At 31.4% G+C, this 13,601-nt stretch overlaps 1 protein-coding gene across 6 annotated transcripts in view; it reads left to right on the top strand.

Moving 5' to 3' along the window:
• LOC148602197 (ephrin type-A receptor 4-like) overlaps nucleotides 1–13,601 on the top strand; it is an 87,782-nt gene that overhangs the window by 31,889 nt on the left and 42,292 nt on the right. For all 6 annotated transcript variants that reach the window (XM_088555327.1, XM_088555324.1, XM_088555326.1 and 3 more), the window contains one exon: nucleotides 5,749–6,424. In XM_088555327.1, the coding sequence (XP_088411453.1) occupies nucleotides 5,749–6,424 (676 nt within the window). The remainder of the gene's footprint in view (nucleotides 1–5,748; nucleotides 6,425–13,601) is intronic.

Genomic DNA, 13,601 nt, shown 5'->3' with positions numbered 1-13,601 from the left:
TGTAGACAGATGTTTTGTTGTACTGAAGTACCAGTTAGTTGTGTAAGGTCATATTAAATCGAGTTGTTTTCTTTTGAATTGATCTTTTTATGCTATTATGAAAGTACTGGAAGATTTTGTTAAATTTGTTTGAACCATGATTTCTACAGTTTGAACCTTTGTTAATGTAAATCGTATAACTAAGGTGACAAGTACATTACAGTTTAGGTAAAAACTGAGTTCTTGGGACTGTTGATATCAGTATGGAAATCTCACTTTGGTGAAAAAAAAAGAATGAAAAAAAAAAAAAAAATGATGGAATTTTCACTCTCAGAGTTGTCTGGCTATTCACCTGAAAATTGAACAAGTTAAATTTTGTTATCACTTGAAAGTTTTGATTCCTTTTAGCTTTTAACTCCTAGGTGTTAATTCTGAATGTTATCACTGAACATTTCTTGGCTCCCTTGTAACATTTGATCATAGCTCTGTATATATGGTTGATTGGATAGACTCTTAGGTAAAAGAATTTTGTTGTATGTAGAATTTCTACTTAAGAAGCTATTACATTTTAGGGTAACACCTACTTGCATTAAAGGTAAAAAATGAGAGAATTGCATGATGGTTACTGCTGTGACATTTTGCCCTAATACCAGTCTACTTCACTTGATCAAACCTAAATAGGACAAGCAGCAAAATTAAGTTGAGTCATTTTAATGAATTAATCTTAAACAGAACTGGAGTCGTTTGATCCCGAGGCCCTGAAAAATATGGGAAACCTGAAGGTTTAATCAGGCGGCAAATTAAGTGAATTTCATTTGTGATGTGTTGACAGCTATGCTATAATTTCTTGTTAAGTTTGCATCAGGGTTGATTCGGGAGCCTTTAGCAATATGCTTTGTATTTGTGGGTAGTTGTGTTGGCAAATAAAAGACTAGAATGCAATAATTGTACAATATTTTCTCATCTTCTCAGCTGCATTATCGAGAGGAAAACAATATTGGAAATTTTGGTTCATTTGTTTTCTGTTTATTCTGGCAGTGATACAAAATCTAGAAATCAAGTGAATTTTTCTGTCATTTTGTAAGATGGATGAATAGAACAAAGGTCATTGCCAATAGATGTTATTATGTTTTTGTTAAATAAAGTGATTTTTTGTGGACCTTCTTTGAAAAAATTAAAAAAACAGCAGTTCACTCCTGTTCATATAGGCAACCAATTACCTATATATATATATATACTGTATGTTTACAACTTGCTAGAACCTTGAAAAGAATATGTACAATATACTTCAAGTTGAAACATAATTGAAATATAATTTTTCTGGAATGATACATGTGAGTCTTCAAAATTTTTTTTCCCCATCTGATATACTTGACAGCCATGGAAGATCCCAGTCTATACAATCCCATAAAAAAAAAATATAACCAAATGAAGAAATTTTTAAGGAAAAAAAATCAGACAAAGAATTCTTTGTTGCAATTTGTAACGTAACGGTTTGTTGAACAATTTAAGACATGATTATGTGCTGCAGACTGAGAATAATATTACTATTATAAATTTGCAGCATTGTATGTGATTTGATATGAGAAAACATATATTGAAGTGTCTTTGTTGGATTGTGTGTTTACTATCAATTTGGAGAAAGTTTTTGTTAAAATATAATTCTTTAAAATACGGTTCCATGATTTGCAGTGTTGGGGTAGTTTATAATTTTGGCTACAATTTGATTTGCAATTTTAAATTTTTAATTTTATAATGTCTCATTAAATTTGGAAGAAATCTGAAATCTGTGGTTAAAATTATGAGATAATTCTAGCCTTTTGTAGGATGGATTCCTGTGGTGATTTTGTGTCAATAAAAAGGCAATCAGTTGAATTGAGTGGATTCCCATTATGAATCTCTATCCAAACAATGATACACACGGGCCGGTATTATTGAGCTGTAATAGAAACATTTTTCTTTCATTTAGATGAATGTAATTATTATAGCATTAAAATCTATACACACATTTACTTATCCTTGTGTCAATATTGTATCAAGAAGAAAGTAAAAAATTGATTTTTAACCGGTGGCGAAAGGATAGATTTTTACTTTGTTGTACAGTTTTCTGGGCCTAGTCTATGTGCCTTGCAGGGGATTATTGAACAAAAAGATAAAACCTGGACTGTGTAATCTCTTATCAAAACTTTGTAGGGTTGGAATTTTGAATTAGTTTGGTTTTCCTCCATTTGCATTGAATTTCCATATTTTATGTTACTATTATTTGTTTTTTTATTGTAATTTAAAAACAAAAAAATGAATGTTTTGGCTGGTTTTATTACATAAAGACTGAGACAATTTTGTTGAAGATGAGTTGAATCTAACTATTTTGTATTTCATTTCTTCTGGGGATACATATGGTGATTGTCAAATTCCTGAAATATGAGGGAAAATGACATTTAAATTCATATCCAAATATAAACCTGACTAATCATTACCTAAGTAAAAATAATGATTGATGTATCACCAATGAAAGGGATATTTACACTGTTATTTCAAACTTTTGATATTTACATCACCAAGTTTTACATCACCAAGTTTTTAACTTAAGTTATTTGATCCTGGTTTTTCTAATCCTGTTTTTGTTTATAAATACTTAGGATTTATTAAGACTGAAGTGTTCATGTTACTAAGGATGACTTTATAATGAATACTGATACAGATCTACAAACATTTGTTGATTTCAAAGGGAAGTAACTCATATGCATGTAAATTACCAAATCATTCAAAACATTCTGTCAGTGAGATTTTTTTTGCTTTCATTATTGCATACACATTACAGAAAAAAATAAATACAATTTGGGTGAGGTTATAAATTTTTCAATAGATTTCCATAAAACAGCAATGAAAAAGCATTGAGCTCAGATTGGTCCATAACTTGACTCAGTACAGCTATATTTGATGTGCATTGGATAGGTTTTGTAGCTTTAATCAGCAATTTCTGCACCAGTATGAAATATATATGGGAGAATTCATAGCATTTAGAGGAAAAAAATTCTCCTTGGGCAGGTAGACTTAATTAAATTAGATAATATTGAATAGCAGTAAAAAATATTTATTGTCTTGTTGGCATGTAATCTTCTTTGGAATTCTGCTGATGAATAATCTGCATGAAATTGTCAGTTTTTATACTGCTATAAAGATTTGAAGTCATACATTGGCATAGCTGTTCAAATACTGGAAATTTCATCACAGCAACAGATGCAGTTCATGAATGGAATTTACAAATCTGAGACAAAAAAGAAAATCATTTTGCTTGATATTCTTACTTATTTTACAGATGTATAATGTTCATGTATAATTTCCTTGTGCTTCAAACTCTAGAGTTGTAAATTTTCCAGTAATTTTCTTTTATTTGTATCCATGGAAAACTCTGTTGGTTACATTGCTCTGTCTTAAAATTCACAGAAAAGATTTCTCTCACTTAACTTATCAGAAGACCTTTTAATAGTATCTAAACCACTATGAATAGCATTATCTTCTCCAACCAGAGATTATAAAACAAATTACCAATGCATCTCACAAATCAACTGTCAAGAAAAAAATGAATTGTATACATTGCTATAGAATTTAAATTATAACAGCATTTGTCTGTCAAATTTTATACTGTTTTTTTTTTTGTAATGCTGCTGTGCATACAAAATCTAACAATATCTGTTTGATAGAAAGTCTTAAGTAAGTCAGAGATTGATTTCTTAGCTGTCAACAGTTTGTAAAGAGAAGAATTTTACTGGCTGCCTTTACTCCAAGTGTTGTGCATCTATCATCTTAACAAGATTATAATCATTGGTAGAAAGCTGAGTTATTATGGTAGAAATCATCATTGAATTTCAACCAGTGTTGTTATTGTCTATGAATATCAAGTTCTTTGGAGCTGTGTGAGGTCCTTCTCTTTTGATGTTCTACCTTCTGTGGTCAAATTCGAAGCTAAATAAAGTTCTGGTCTTACAAAGTTGTCATTAGTTGACCCAACTTGCATCTAACTTACCTTTTAATAGTTCAAAAAGTTAGGTAGTGCTTGTTTTTATTGAATGTATTAAAGTACAAATTCTGGGCCTGTGGAAGCCAATTTTATGTCATGCAGATAGATAGCTTATACATGTTCGATGTCCATATTCTCAATTTTTTTAGTTAAATCACATTGTATTGGAGAACCACTGCCTAAGATAAGTTAAGTATTTGCCACAAGACATTTTTCTACTGTATAGTCATTGACTCTAATGCTGGGACTGAATCAATTAATCTTTTTGTCAGTGGACCACTGGATTTTCTATTGATATAAGGGCTGGTGACTGGGACATCGTCACCTTTTTGCCCATGGACAGTATATATATATCCATTCTGTGTTGATTCTAATCTCCAGTGTAAACATCCCTGTAAATGACCAGTCTGGTTGTTATCTGATTTTCATCTGGGATACCTGCCAGGTGTAACAGGTAAATCTCTTGGATGTTTACCCATCTTTCTACCTGTAAAAGTGGCCTTTGTCTGGAACTAAAGGGTACCAGTTCCAATATGTAAAGAAATTAATAATTTCTTTTGGTTACAGATGCTGTTGTGTGTTTAGTAAATTTGGTGAAGAGATTAGAATTTACTGAACTGTATTTACAGTGACAATACAGTGAACAACCAGTGTTTATATAGAATGATATTTTTCAACACCTTCAAATGCAAAACTTTTATTACCCTTTTAAGGAATTTTGTAGCATATTCAAATTTTAGTGCCTGTCAATATTTTCTTCTGATTACAAGAATTTTCTTGCTTTGCAAATGAATTACATGTACATGAATTACAAGAAGATAATATTATTTAGTGTGAATCTTTAATACTGTATTTTGTATAAATAATAAAAAAAAAACAGACCAAAAGCACTACTGGTCATTGAGAATTGGTGCCATATCCAACCTTTCCTTAATTTTATTGTGGTAGAACCATTATCTTAAACCCCTTTCAGTATAATTTTTCATGCTTCCATTTGATAGTTCAGAAACAGTCCCAAGAAATGGAAAAAAATATGGTAGAAATTTGCATTAGTTATCAATTCGGGAGATTGTTGTTTGTCAAATAAACCATGTAGAATACTATCAGCTAATTGTACAAGGGATTAATAAAGGACCTACTGACTATGGCAGCATTGTATAGGAAACATTCAAATGTAGATAAATTTCCGCTGTGGAATAATTTAAAACATTGTCATGGTAATGGAAGTTGAATGTGATGGTAATTAAAAACGCTGTCTAAATGGCTGTTCAAAATAATGTAACATGTTAGAGTTTTAGTTGAAATAATTATATATCTGTACTGTAAGAACTTCAAAGATCATCTGTTTGATGTAATTAGTTACATGTATTTAGGTGCTGTGACTTTATTTTACATGGCATACAATGATGACTTTCATGGCTGGGATAAATTAGCCTCCCCCTGCTTGAATGACCCAAATGAACTGCCATGGAAGGACATTTTAACTTTTCTAACAAACGTCACTCAATACCTAATAAGTTTGTCAACAGATGAATCGTTTGTAGAAATTTTAAAATGTTGAATTAAACAACTCTGCATCCCTGAACATTAACATTGTAGTTGTTAAAAATTAGTAAGGAGATGCTGAAAATAAGATGTTTTGGTCTTTATAATCAGTCATAAGAATGAATCCAAATATGAATAATTTCTTCTAATACAAGAAAAAAGTAAATGTTCATTGTAAAACTATGTTTTTTTTGTACTTTCAGTGGCGTGAAGGGAGCTACACACGAGATGGTTCACCCATTAGAATTTATGCCTCATGTGCTGTCAGTAGTGTTGGAGTGGATAACTGGCTAAGGACTCCATTTATAAATCGAGGCAAAGCCAACAGTATTACTGTAGAAATAGAATTCTCTATGAGAAAATGTGTTCGTCATTCGGACCCCAGTTCACTACAGCAGTGTAAAGAAACATTCCATCTGTATTATTATGAAGCAGATAGTGACTTCGCTAATGAGGGTATGCCTTCATGGGACAGTACAACTTATACTAAAGTTGATGTTATTGCTGCAAATTATTTGTATGAAGGTCAAGGTGAAGAAATTAAGTTAAACTTTGAGAAACAAGAAATAGCTCTAAATAAAGGATTGGGAGGGCTATATTTAGCTTTCCAAGACACCGGAGCATGTGTTTCACTGATATCTGTCAAAGTCTATTATATCAAATGCCCTAATGTGACTATGAATTATGCATTCTTTATGGAGACTCCAACAGGAAGTAGTCCACAAGCATTGGAAGAGAGAGAAGGTGTTTGTGTGGCCAATTCAGTGATGGAAAGTAAAGCTACATTGCTGTGTCGTAGTACAGGGACTTGGTACTATAACAGTGGCAATTGTCAGTGTGTTGCTGGTTATGAGGGATTCAATGGAACGGAATGTGTTCGTAAGTATAGTTATGGTTGGGCCTAAATATATGTCTGTTTAGATGGTTTAGTGGCATTTCATATGAAAATCCCAATAAATTGTGTTATGGAAGGTAGGTTAACCTTAAACAGACCATGTTTTTCTTAGTTTATAGCTACATATAGAAGCATACACATGAATGTTCAGTCAGTGTGTTTGGCTGAAGGTAAAGTGGCTTGTTTGTACATCTCTCTGTTATGCCTCTAGGTACATTTTTAAATACATCAAGGGTTGCAGGATTACCAACTCATTTAATTGTTTCTAAGCACAAGTAATTTATACAAGTCTTATTGGAAGTCAACATGTAGTTAGTCCTTACATGATAGTAGAATGTGTCACTCAAAACATCTAAATCATTTAGGTTCCTTTTGTATTGATATAGTCTTAGGGATCACTTCAGGAGAGGGTTTGGGTACACTTATGTGACATAGCATATGTTATGGACAATGGGCCAGAATGCCCATAAAAATGATCATTGGTAAGACTTCATAGAAATACTATAATTGGCTCATAATGTAATTTTTGTAAATGACCTTTCCTTATCTCAATTGAAGGGGCATGTATGGTTCATTATCCTGCATACAGGGAGTTCTCTGGAAAAATTGGCTTTGAATGCGAGATGCAAATTTAAATTTGAATTTTCATTGATATTTTGGGGTTATATGTGAGCATTGCTCCTGTATATTGCAGTATTAGATCCTTATTTTCAGAAGAAAATGTGTTATCTAGTGCAGGTGTTACATACCTTTCTTACTTCAGGTGTAAATGTGTTTAAAAGTAAGGAAAAAATGAAAACAACATTTTAGAAAAAAAGATTGATGATCAAGAATAGAGATTAGCCTTGAAATCAGAAATAAACAGAATTTATGGAATCTAAAACAGTAAAATAAACCTTTCATTCAAATTAGAATTATAAATCATTTCAAAATAGCAAAAAGGATGCATAAAATTTGATCTGCGAAACATGCTGAAATGAATATAGAGATTTCTGCATTTAAGATCTCTAAGATAATGTTCGGTTTATAGGCGTTGATAGTTTGATATCAGAGAAATCGAGAAAGTTTTTGGCATTTTTAATGCAGCTTTAAAATTAAATTTATTTAAGTACATGAACCTTGATAAAATTTTTGAACTCCAGATTTTAGTAGAATCCTATATGATATCATTTACAATGAGAAATGCTTTAATTTCAGATGTAAGAAATAAAAACAATAGCCTTGCTAAGTCACTTAAAGCCCCTGTGAAGTCTTTGGGAACTACTTTAAAACAACCTAAGTTAACATGAAGGTTTATTACATCACATGAGCACTACTTGTAAGCCACAGTGTGACAATAAACTTCAATTTTCTCTTCCACAGCTCCTAGATACTCTGATATTCCATTAAGTAGATTGAATTCCAAGCTAGTTATAAAAATTCTAACTCTATCAAAATGTTTCATTCCTGCCAGCCATCACAATTGTACATGTAAATTTGGTTTTTATTTTCCATGATAAGTCACATTCATTTGGTCACAGGGGTGACCAAAACCAACTTCCAGTATTTCCGTAGTGGGGCGATAATTAAATTTAGTGCTAGCTCTAATCATAAAAATCAGAAAGCCCACTAATAAAAATAGAGTGTTTTGGCAGCGATAGTCCTATTCCTGACCAAATTTAGAGTGAAGATTTGTGATAAAGTATGAGAATAAATGTAGGGGGAGTTTTATTGTCATTCCCCATCTGTTGTCATAGATAATAGGCAGAGACAACAATTATCTCTGTTCTCTGCTGAATTATGAATGGACAAATTGTAATGATAGTTTGAGATGTAGAAATGATGAGAAACTTTGTCTGATCTTGCCTTTATTTTTAGGAAATACATTTTTTAATTGTTTTTACATGGCTATACAAGTAGACCTACCAAATAACATGTACATAACATCAGTAACAACTGTTGTTATCAAGTCAACTCTCAGTTTTCATTCACAGATTTCTCAACAATTTATGGTTATCATTTCTACTCCCTTATGTTTAGTTGTACTCAGCTGTAATGAAATGAAATGGAATAAAAGTATTAAGATCATAGCATTCAGAGCATCACATTTGGTTGGAAGGCATTTATATCATCTTTAGGATACAACAATCACCACAGTGCAAAAACTCACATTGTACATTTGCTTTTATTGCAAAGAATCAGTCCACTACATGTACATACATGTACTTGTGCATGGTTTAGTGATGAAGTCAATGTAGATAACAGATTTAGGTAACATTGTACATTTTCAGCATCATTAATGTTATATCACATCATCAAAATCTGTTAAAATCATCACTTACAGAGTACAAAGAAATCTTGTCAAAGAAGCAATAAGGATGTTAATATTTACTTAGAACATAAGGCCAGCAAAAACTCAAGCTTGAAAGAAGCCTATAGCTGTGATGCTGTGAACTTTCTGCTACAGTTTTTAGGATATTTTGGGAAATTTTCAGATAAATAGGAAGTGTGGGTCATAAGATATGGCTTAAAATAAGACTTGTTCTGAAGCTGAACAGTTTTAATGTTTAAAGATGATATAATGAGATTGAGGTACAAAGGGTTTTACAATGTAGGAAGTACGAATCAGGTCGTGGTTTGGTGATTGCACTTTCTATGGTTACTCTGAGATTTATGCGGTTTGGTGATTTGTACTTTATATGGATACTCAGAGATTCATGCAGTTTGGTGATTTGCACTTTATATGGTTACTCTGAGATTCATGGGAAGGGTCACATTGCTGCTTTTTACTCTTCAAATATCATTTACATTATACATGTTGTATGAACAGTCTAAGTCTATGAGAGCATATACATGTATGATTGTTTGACCTGGTATCCCCCCTTTTTTTTATGAACAACTAGTCCAAGTACCTGATGGTACCAGCAATATTTGAGCTTGATAAGATTTTCATACATGTACATGTACTTCTGTAAAAATTGCTTGTGAATGGGAGTATTATATAATCATGGAAGGAATGATAAAATTTCAGAATGAATGATTTTTGCATTGATGCCGCCATGCACATCATTTATTCTGAAAACAGGAGGTATAACATACATCTGTTGATGTAAGGTGACAAGAATAACTTTAGGATGATCAGACTCTGTGGTAATTCTAAGAGTTTTTATGGTGGAATATAATTGAGTTAAAGAAACAAGAAATCTTGCTTGGGTGCTGATGTCCTTTTAACTATTTCAGATGAATGTTTTCTGTTTATTTTGGAGTTATGTAATATGGTGATCATCTGTTGATGTGATGAATGTTTACATGGTATTAACGTAATAGCAGGAATTCTTGTTTTCATGTTCACATGGCAAAATAGAGCTTTTGTTTTTATTTATGTTTTTGAAAGATTGTGATGAAAATTTGAACAAAAACTGAGATTTCGTTTGAAATTTCTGCATGCTGTTTGCTCAAATACAGATGGAGTACAGACAGTTGAAAGACATCAATCAATCTATCAATCATCTATGTAAGCAGCAGGGTGGTATAGAAGGACTTTTGTCAATTCTCAGATTTTGTCAATTTATTGAGCAAAAATGTACAGTTAGATTTAGTCCTAAATGTCTCCCCTTTTTGAAGAAAAAAAAAAAGAAAAATTTAACAAGAAAGAATATTATAGAATCAAAATGTTCCATAGAGAATTGTCAATTATTCATTAAAGTACACCTCTAGTATGGCTCAGTTCTGTATTGTTAAATGGTGTAATATTTTCTCAATTCTTTCTCGGCTGTTCAACTTAAAGAATGGACAGTTTTTTCCTTTTAGAATTGTGTAATAAAACAACAATATAAAATGATTGAATATAATTACATATCATAAAAATACAGATGTGTTTTCTCTGAGATTAGAAATGACTCCAATTTCTTTCTATCAAATGAATAAAAATTGGATACTCATTAATCAAAATGTTTTATTTTGTACAAAAAGGTGTGTTTTGGTACAAAATTTATGTCCCGTCTTGTGATAAATTCTCACTCATCTTACTTCTTCAAAGAATCCTTTCTTTTAACTTTGGCCATAAATATGCAGTAAAAAGATCCTGTATGTTATTACTCAGTGATCAGTTTTCATATTTCGTCAGCTTAAAGTTGGAAATTTTGTCATAAAATACATATTGAAGTAATATCATAAAATTATCTTCAAAAAAAGGCTTAAGAACTCACAGAGTGTTCACTCAGGATTCTCAACATATTTCTTTTGCCTGTGGCACTTATTGATGGAAAGAAGTTTTGCATCTGTAGGGATCTAACAGTAATATATTTGGACCATTGTAAGACTAAGGCCACATGAAACTTGCCGAATTGATGTTTTAACAAAAGCACAAGATTCATGAACAGAAAATGCAGTATTTAATAAAAAATGATATAGTTTATTTGATGTTTTTCTTAATATTGCTAAACCCTGCAGTACTACTATGGGGATTTTTAATGTCCTGGACTACTCTGCCGGGTCTCACATGGACGGTAACCCAGCAGTCTTTACTGTAAGCTTTGTAACCTCAATTTACTACTGTGTTTGGTTCTCATCATTCCTGAGATTGAATTTAACATTCAAACTTCCACATTCTGGTTACATTGTGTAATTATAAACAAGAAAAAAAAACCTCAACTTTATATAGAACAAATTATTATATCTGTACATTTACTTTGTTGGTTCTTGCCAATACAAGTTTTTTTCTTCCTCCGAAAAATCAATTTAATTTGATAGATTTTTCTGTACTGCACATTTCTACCGATTCACACAGAATGATAAATCACACAGTGAATAAAGATAATTATATTTTCCGATTTCAATGTAATATACAGTTAGTTAACTGGAAAATTTTGCAGATTTTGGTGTCTCTCCAAAGAAACTGTTTTTGATATATGAAACAGAACTGTGAATAAGTCATATAGATTGTTAAGTAGACATGATTTTGTGTTTCTCAACGTAATACATAAATAAAGTCCAGTTTACTCTTATTGCTAATATTTCACAGAATTTGTTGCATTTATGGTGCACAGTGACGGAATCTAAATGAATTACAGAGATACATCCTTATTTATTTTTATGGGTAATATTTCACCAGGATTCAGTTTTATGGGTTTGGGGTAGTAAGGTTAAAAGTATGGGTTATATAGTCTTATCCTCAATAATGGATGATATTTCTCTATTTAATGGGATGGAGTTCAAATTAATATATAGCTTAATGATTTCTGGTTTAATTTACTGATATTTTGTATATTGAAGGCAGATATGTGTGATTAGTAAGGTTGATAAGATATATTTCGTTGTCTGTGATGTGATGAATCGTGTAAGGCTTTATGCTTTCATAGATGTTTGGGTATGAATTAAAATATATTGCACAAATAAATTAATATATAAAAAAAGATTTTGTCCATTAAACTTTAAGATGCAAGTTTTATGCAGCTTTATAGTGACATGTTTTAAATGAATTACTTAAATAAATCAGGTTTTTGCCAGTTATCTACTAAATGAGTTTTATGGAGAATGCAGTTGAGATAGATGTTCAACTCATGTAGTCAAATTTATTGCTGTATGAAGTCGAATCGGAAATGCATATATAAAGTGCAGTAAATGATTTTTGCCAATATTCTGTAGAAATTGTCGAGGTTTTATGCTGTTTTCAGACAGGATGGATGGGATTCTATCTGAAATTTTATGCTGTTCAGAGATGAGATTGAAATGCATTACATAGATAAATGGAAAAAGTCTTTTTTTCCTCATTTTCTACAAAATGTTGGATTTTATGCTATTTTCCATCAGAATGAATGTGAATTTTGTCCCATTTAGAAAGCCATAATAAAGGATGCATGGGACAAATAAATGGCTTATATCATGGCAATGTTCTGTCATAGAAAGATAGAAATGATTAGTATTACATACTTTTTAGATTATTTCACTTGATGCCCTCTTTTTGATAGATGAGGAATTGAAATGTTCTTTGGAAGTGTATAAAATGTTGATTTTTCAACAACAATATCTACATAATATCGGTTAGGATCTAATGATGATTCTACACTAGGTCAGAACCTTCTCCTTATCTTGTAAATTGGATTCCAGAATTCAACGCATTTTTAAGAACCTACATGTAATATTTAATAAATATGCAAATGTGAAGAAAGGGAGAAGTTACTGCCTGGAATTAGGAAAAAGCGTCTTTTATGACTTGAAAAAGATCAAGTTATTATATTCGGAAGATGGCTTTATCATCTTGTATTAATAGAATGGACATTTTCCTGTAATTTCTTTACCAAAATAATGAGTATATTTGGCCATACAAGACCTGCAGCATAATCTATAATGGGTGATCTATTAGATAGCTGTGATTATGATTTCATCGTTATTTTAGTTTTGGAAGTGTTCCATAATTGGCTTTAGATTGATATGAACTATAAAGGCTGTGCTAAAAGAAAGCATCATTATTATTTAGACAGTGTTAAAAGAAAGAGTTTCTATTGTATACACTTCAGTTCCTAAGAAATAGAGATACAAAATGATTACTTATTGAATATGTTGCTCAATTTCTTAATTATAATGAATCACTCTAAAATGAAAGCAAATAAAGATGCAGATCATTAATATACTAATCAACATCTTTGGTACCAGAGTTGTCAGATTTGAATATTTGTTGATAACCATAAAATGGCCTTCCCCATCTGAAGAATCAACTGCATTATTGTAAACATGGATAATAAACAATGGATCACAGTACTGTTAACACAAACATCTCTTAATTAACTGATAACTGCAATACTGTTAACAAATATGATTGCAGTACTGTTAACACATATACCTGTTAATGTACTGTTGACTGCAGTACTTTAAACAAATATTCTTGTTAATGAACTGATGACTACAGTACTGTTAATACATATACATGTTAATGATATGATGGCTGAAGTAGTGTTAGCACATGAACTTGTTAATGCACAGATGACTGCCGTACTATTAACACATATACCTTATTGTGCACTGATGACTGCAGTACTGTTAACACATATACCTGTTAATGAACTGATGACTGCAACACTGTTAACACATACAGCTGTAAATGAACTGATGACTGCAGTACAGTTAACACGTATACCTGTTAATGCACTGATGACTGTAGTACTGCTAATACATATACCTCTT

The sequence above is a fragment of the Perna viridis genome, chromosome 12 (genome assembly GCF_037379345.1).
Source record: "Perna viridis isolate PV_CMFRI_1.1 ecotype Kerala chromosome 12, ASM3737934v1, whole genome shotgun sequence".
Classification (NCBI taxonomy): Eukaryota; Metazoa; Mollusca; class Bivalvia; order Mytilida; family Mytilidae; genus Perna; species Perna viridis.
Note: the sequence above shows the minus strand (reverse complement) of the source record. Positions and strands in the feature narration are given on the sequence as shown.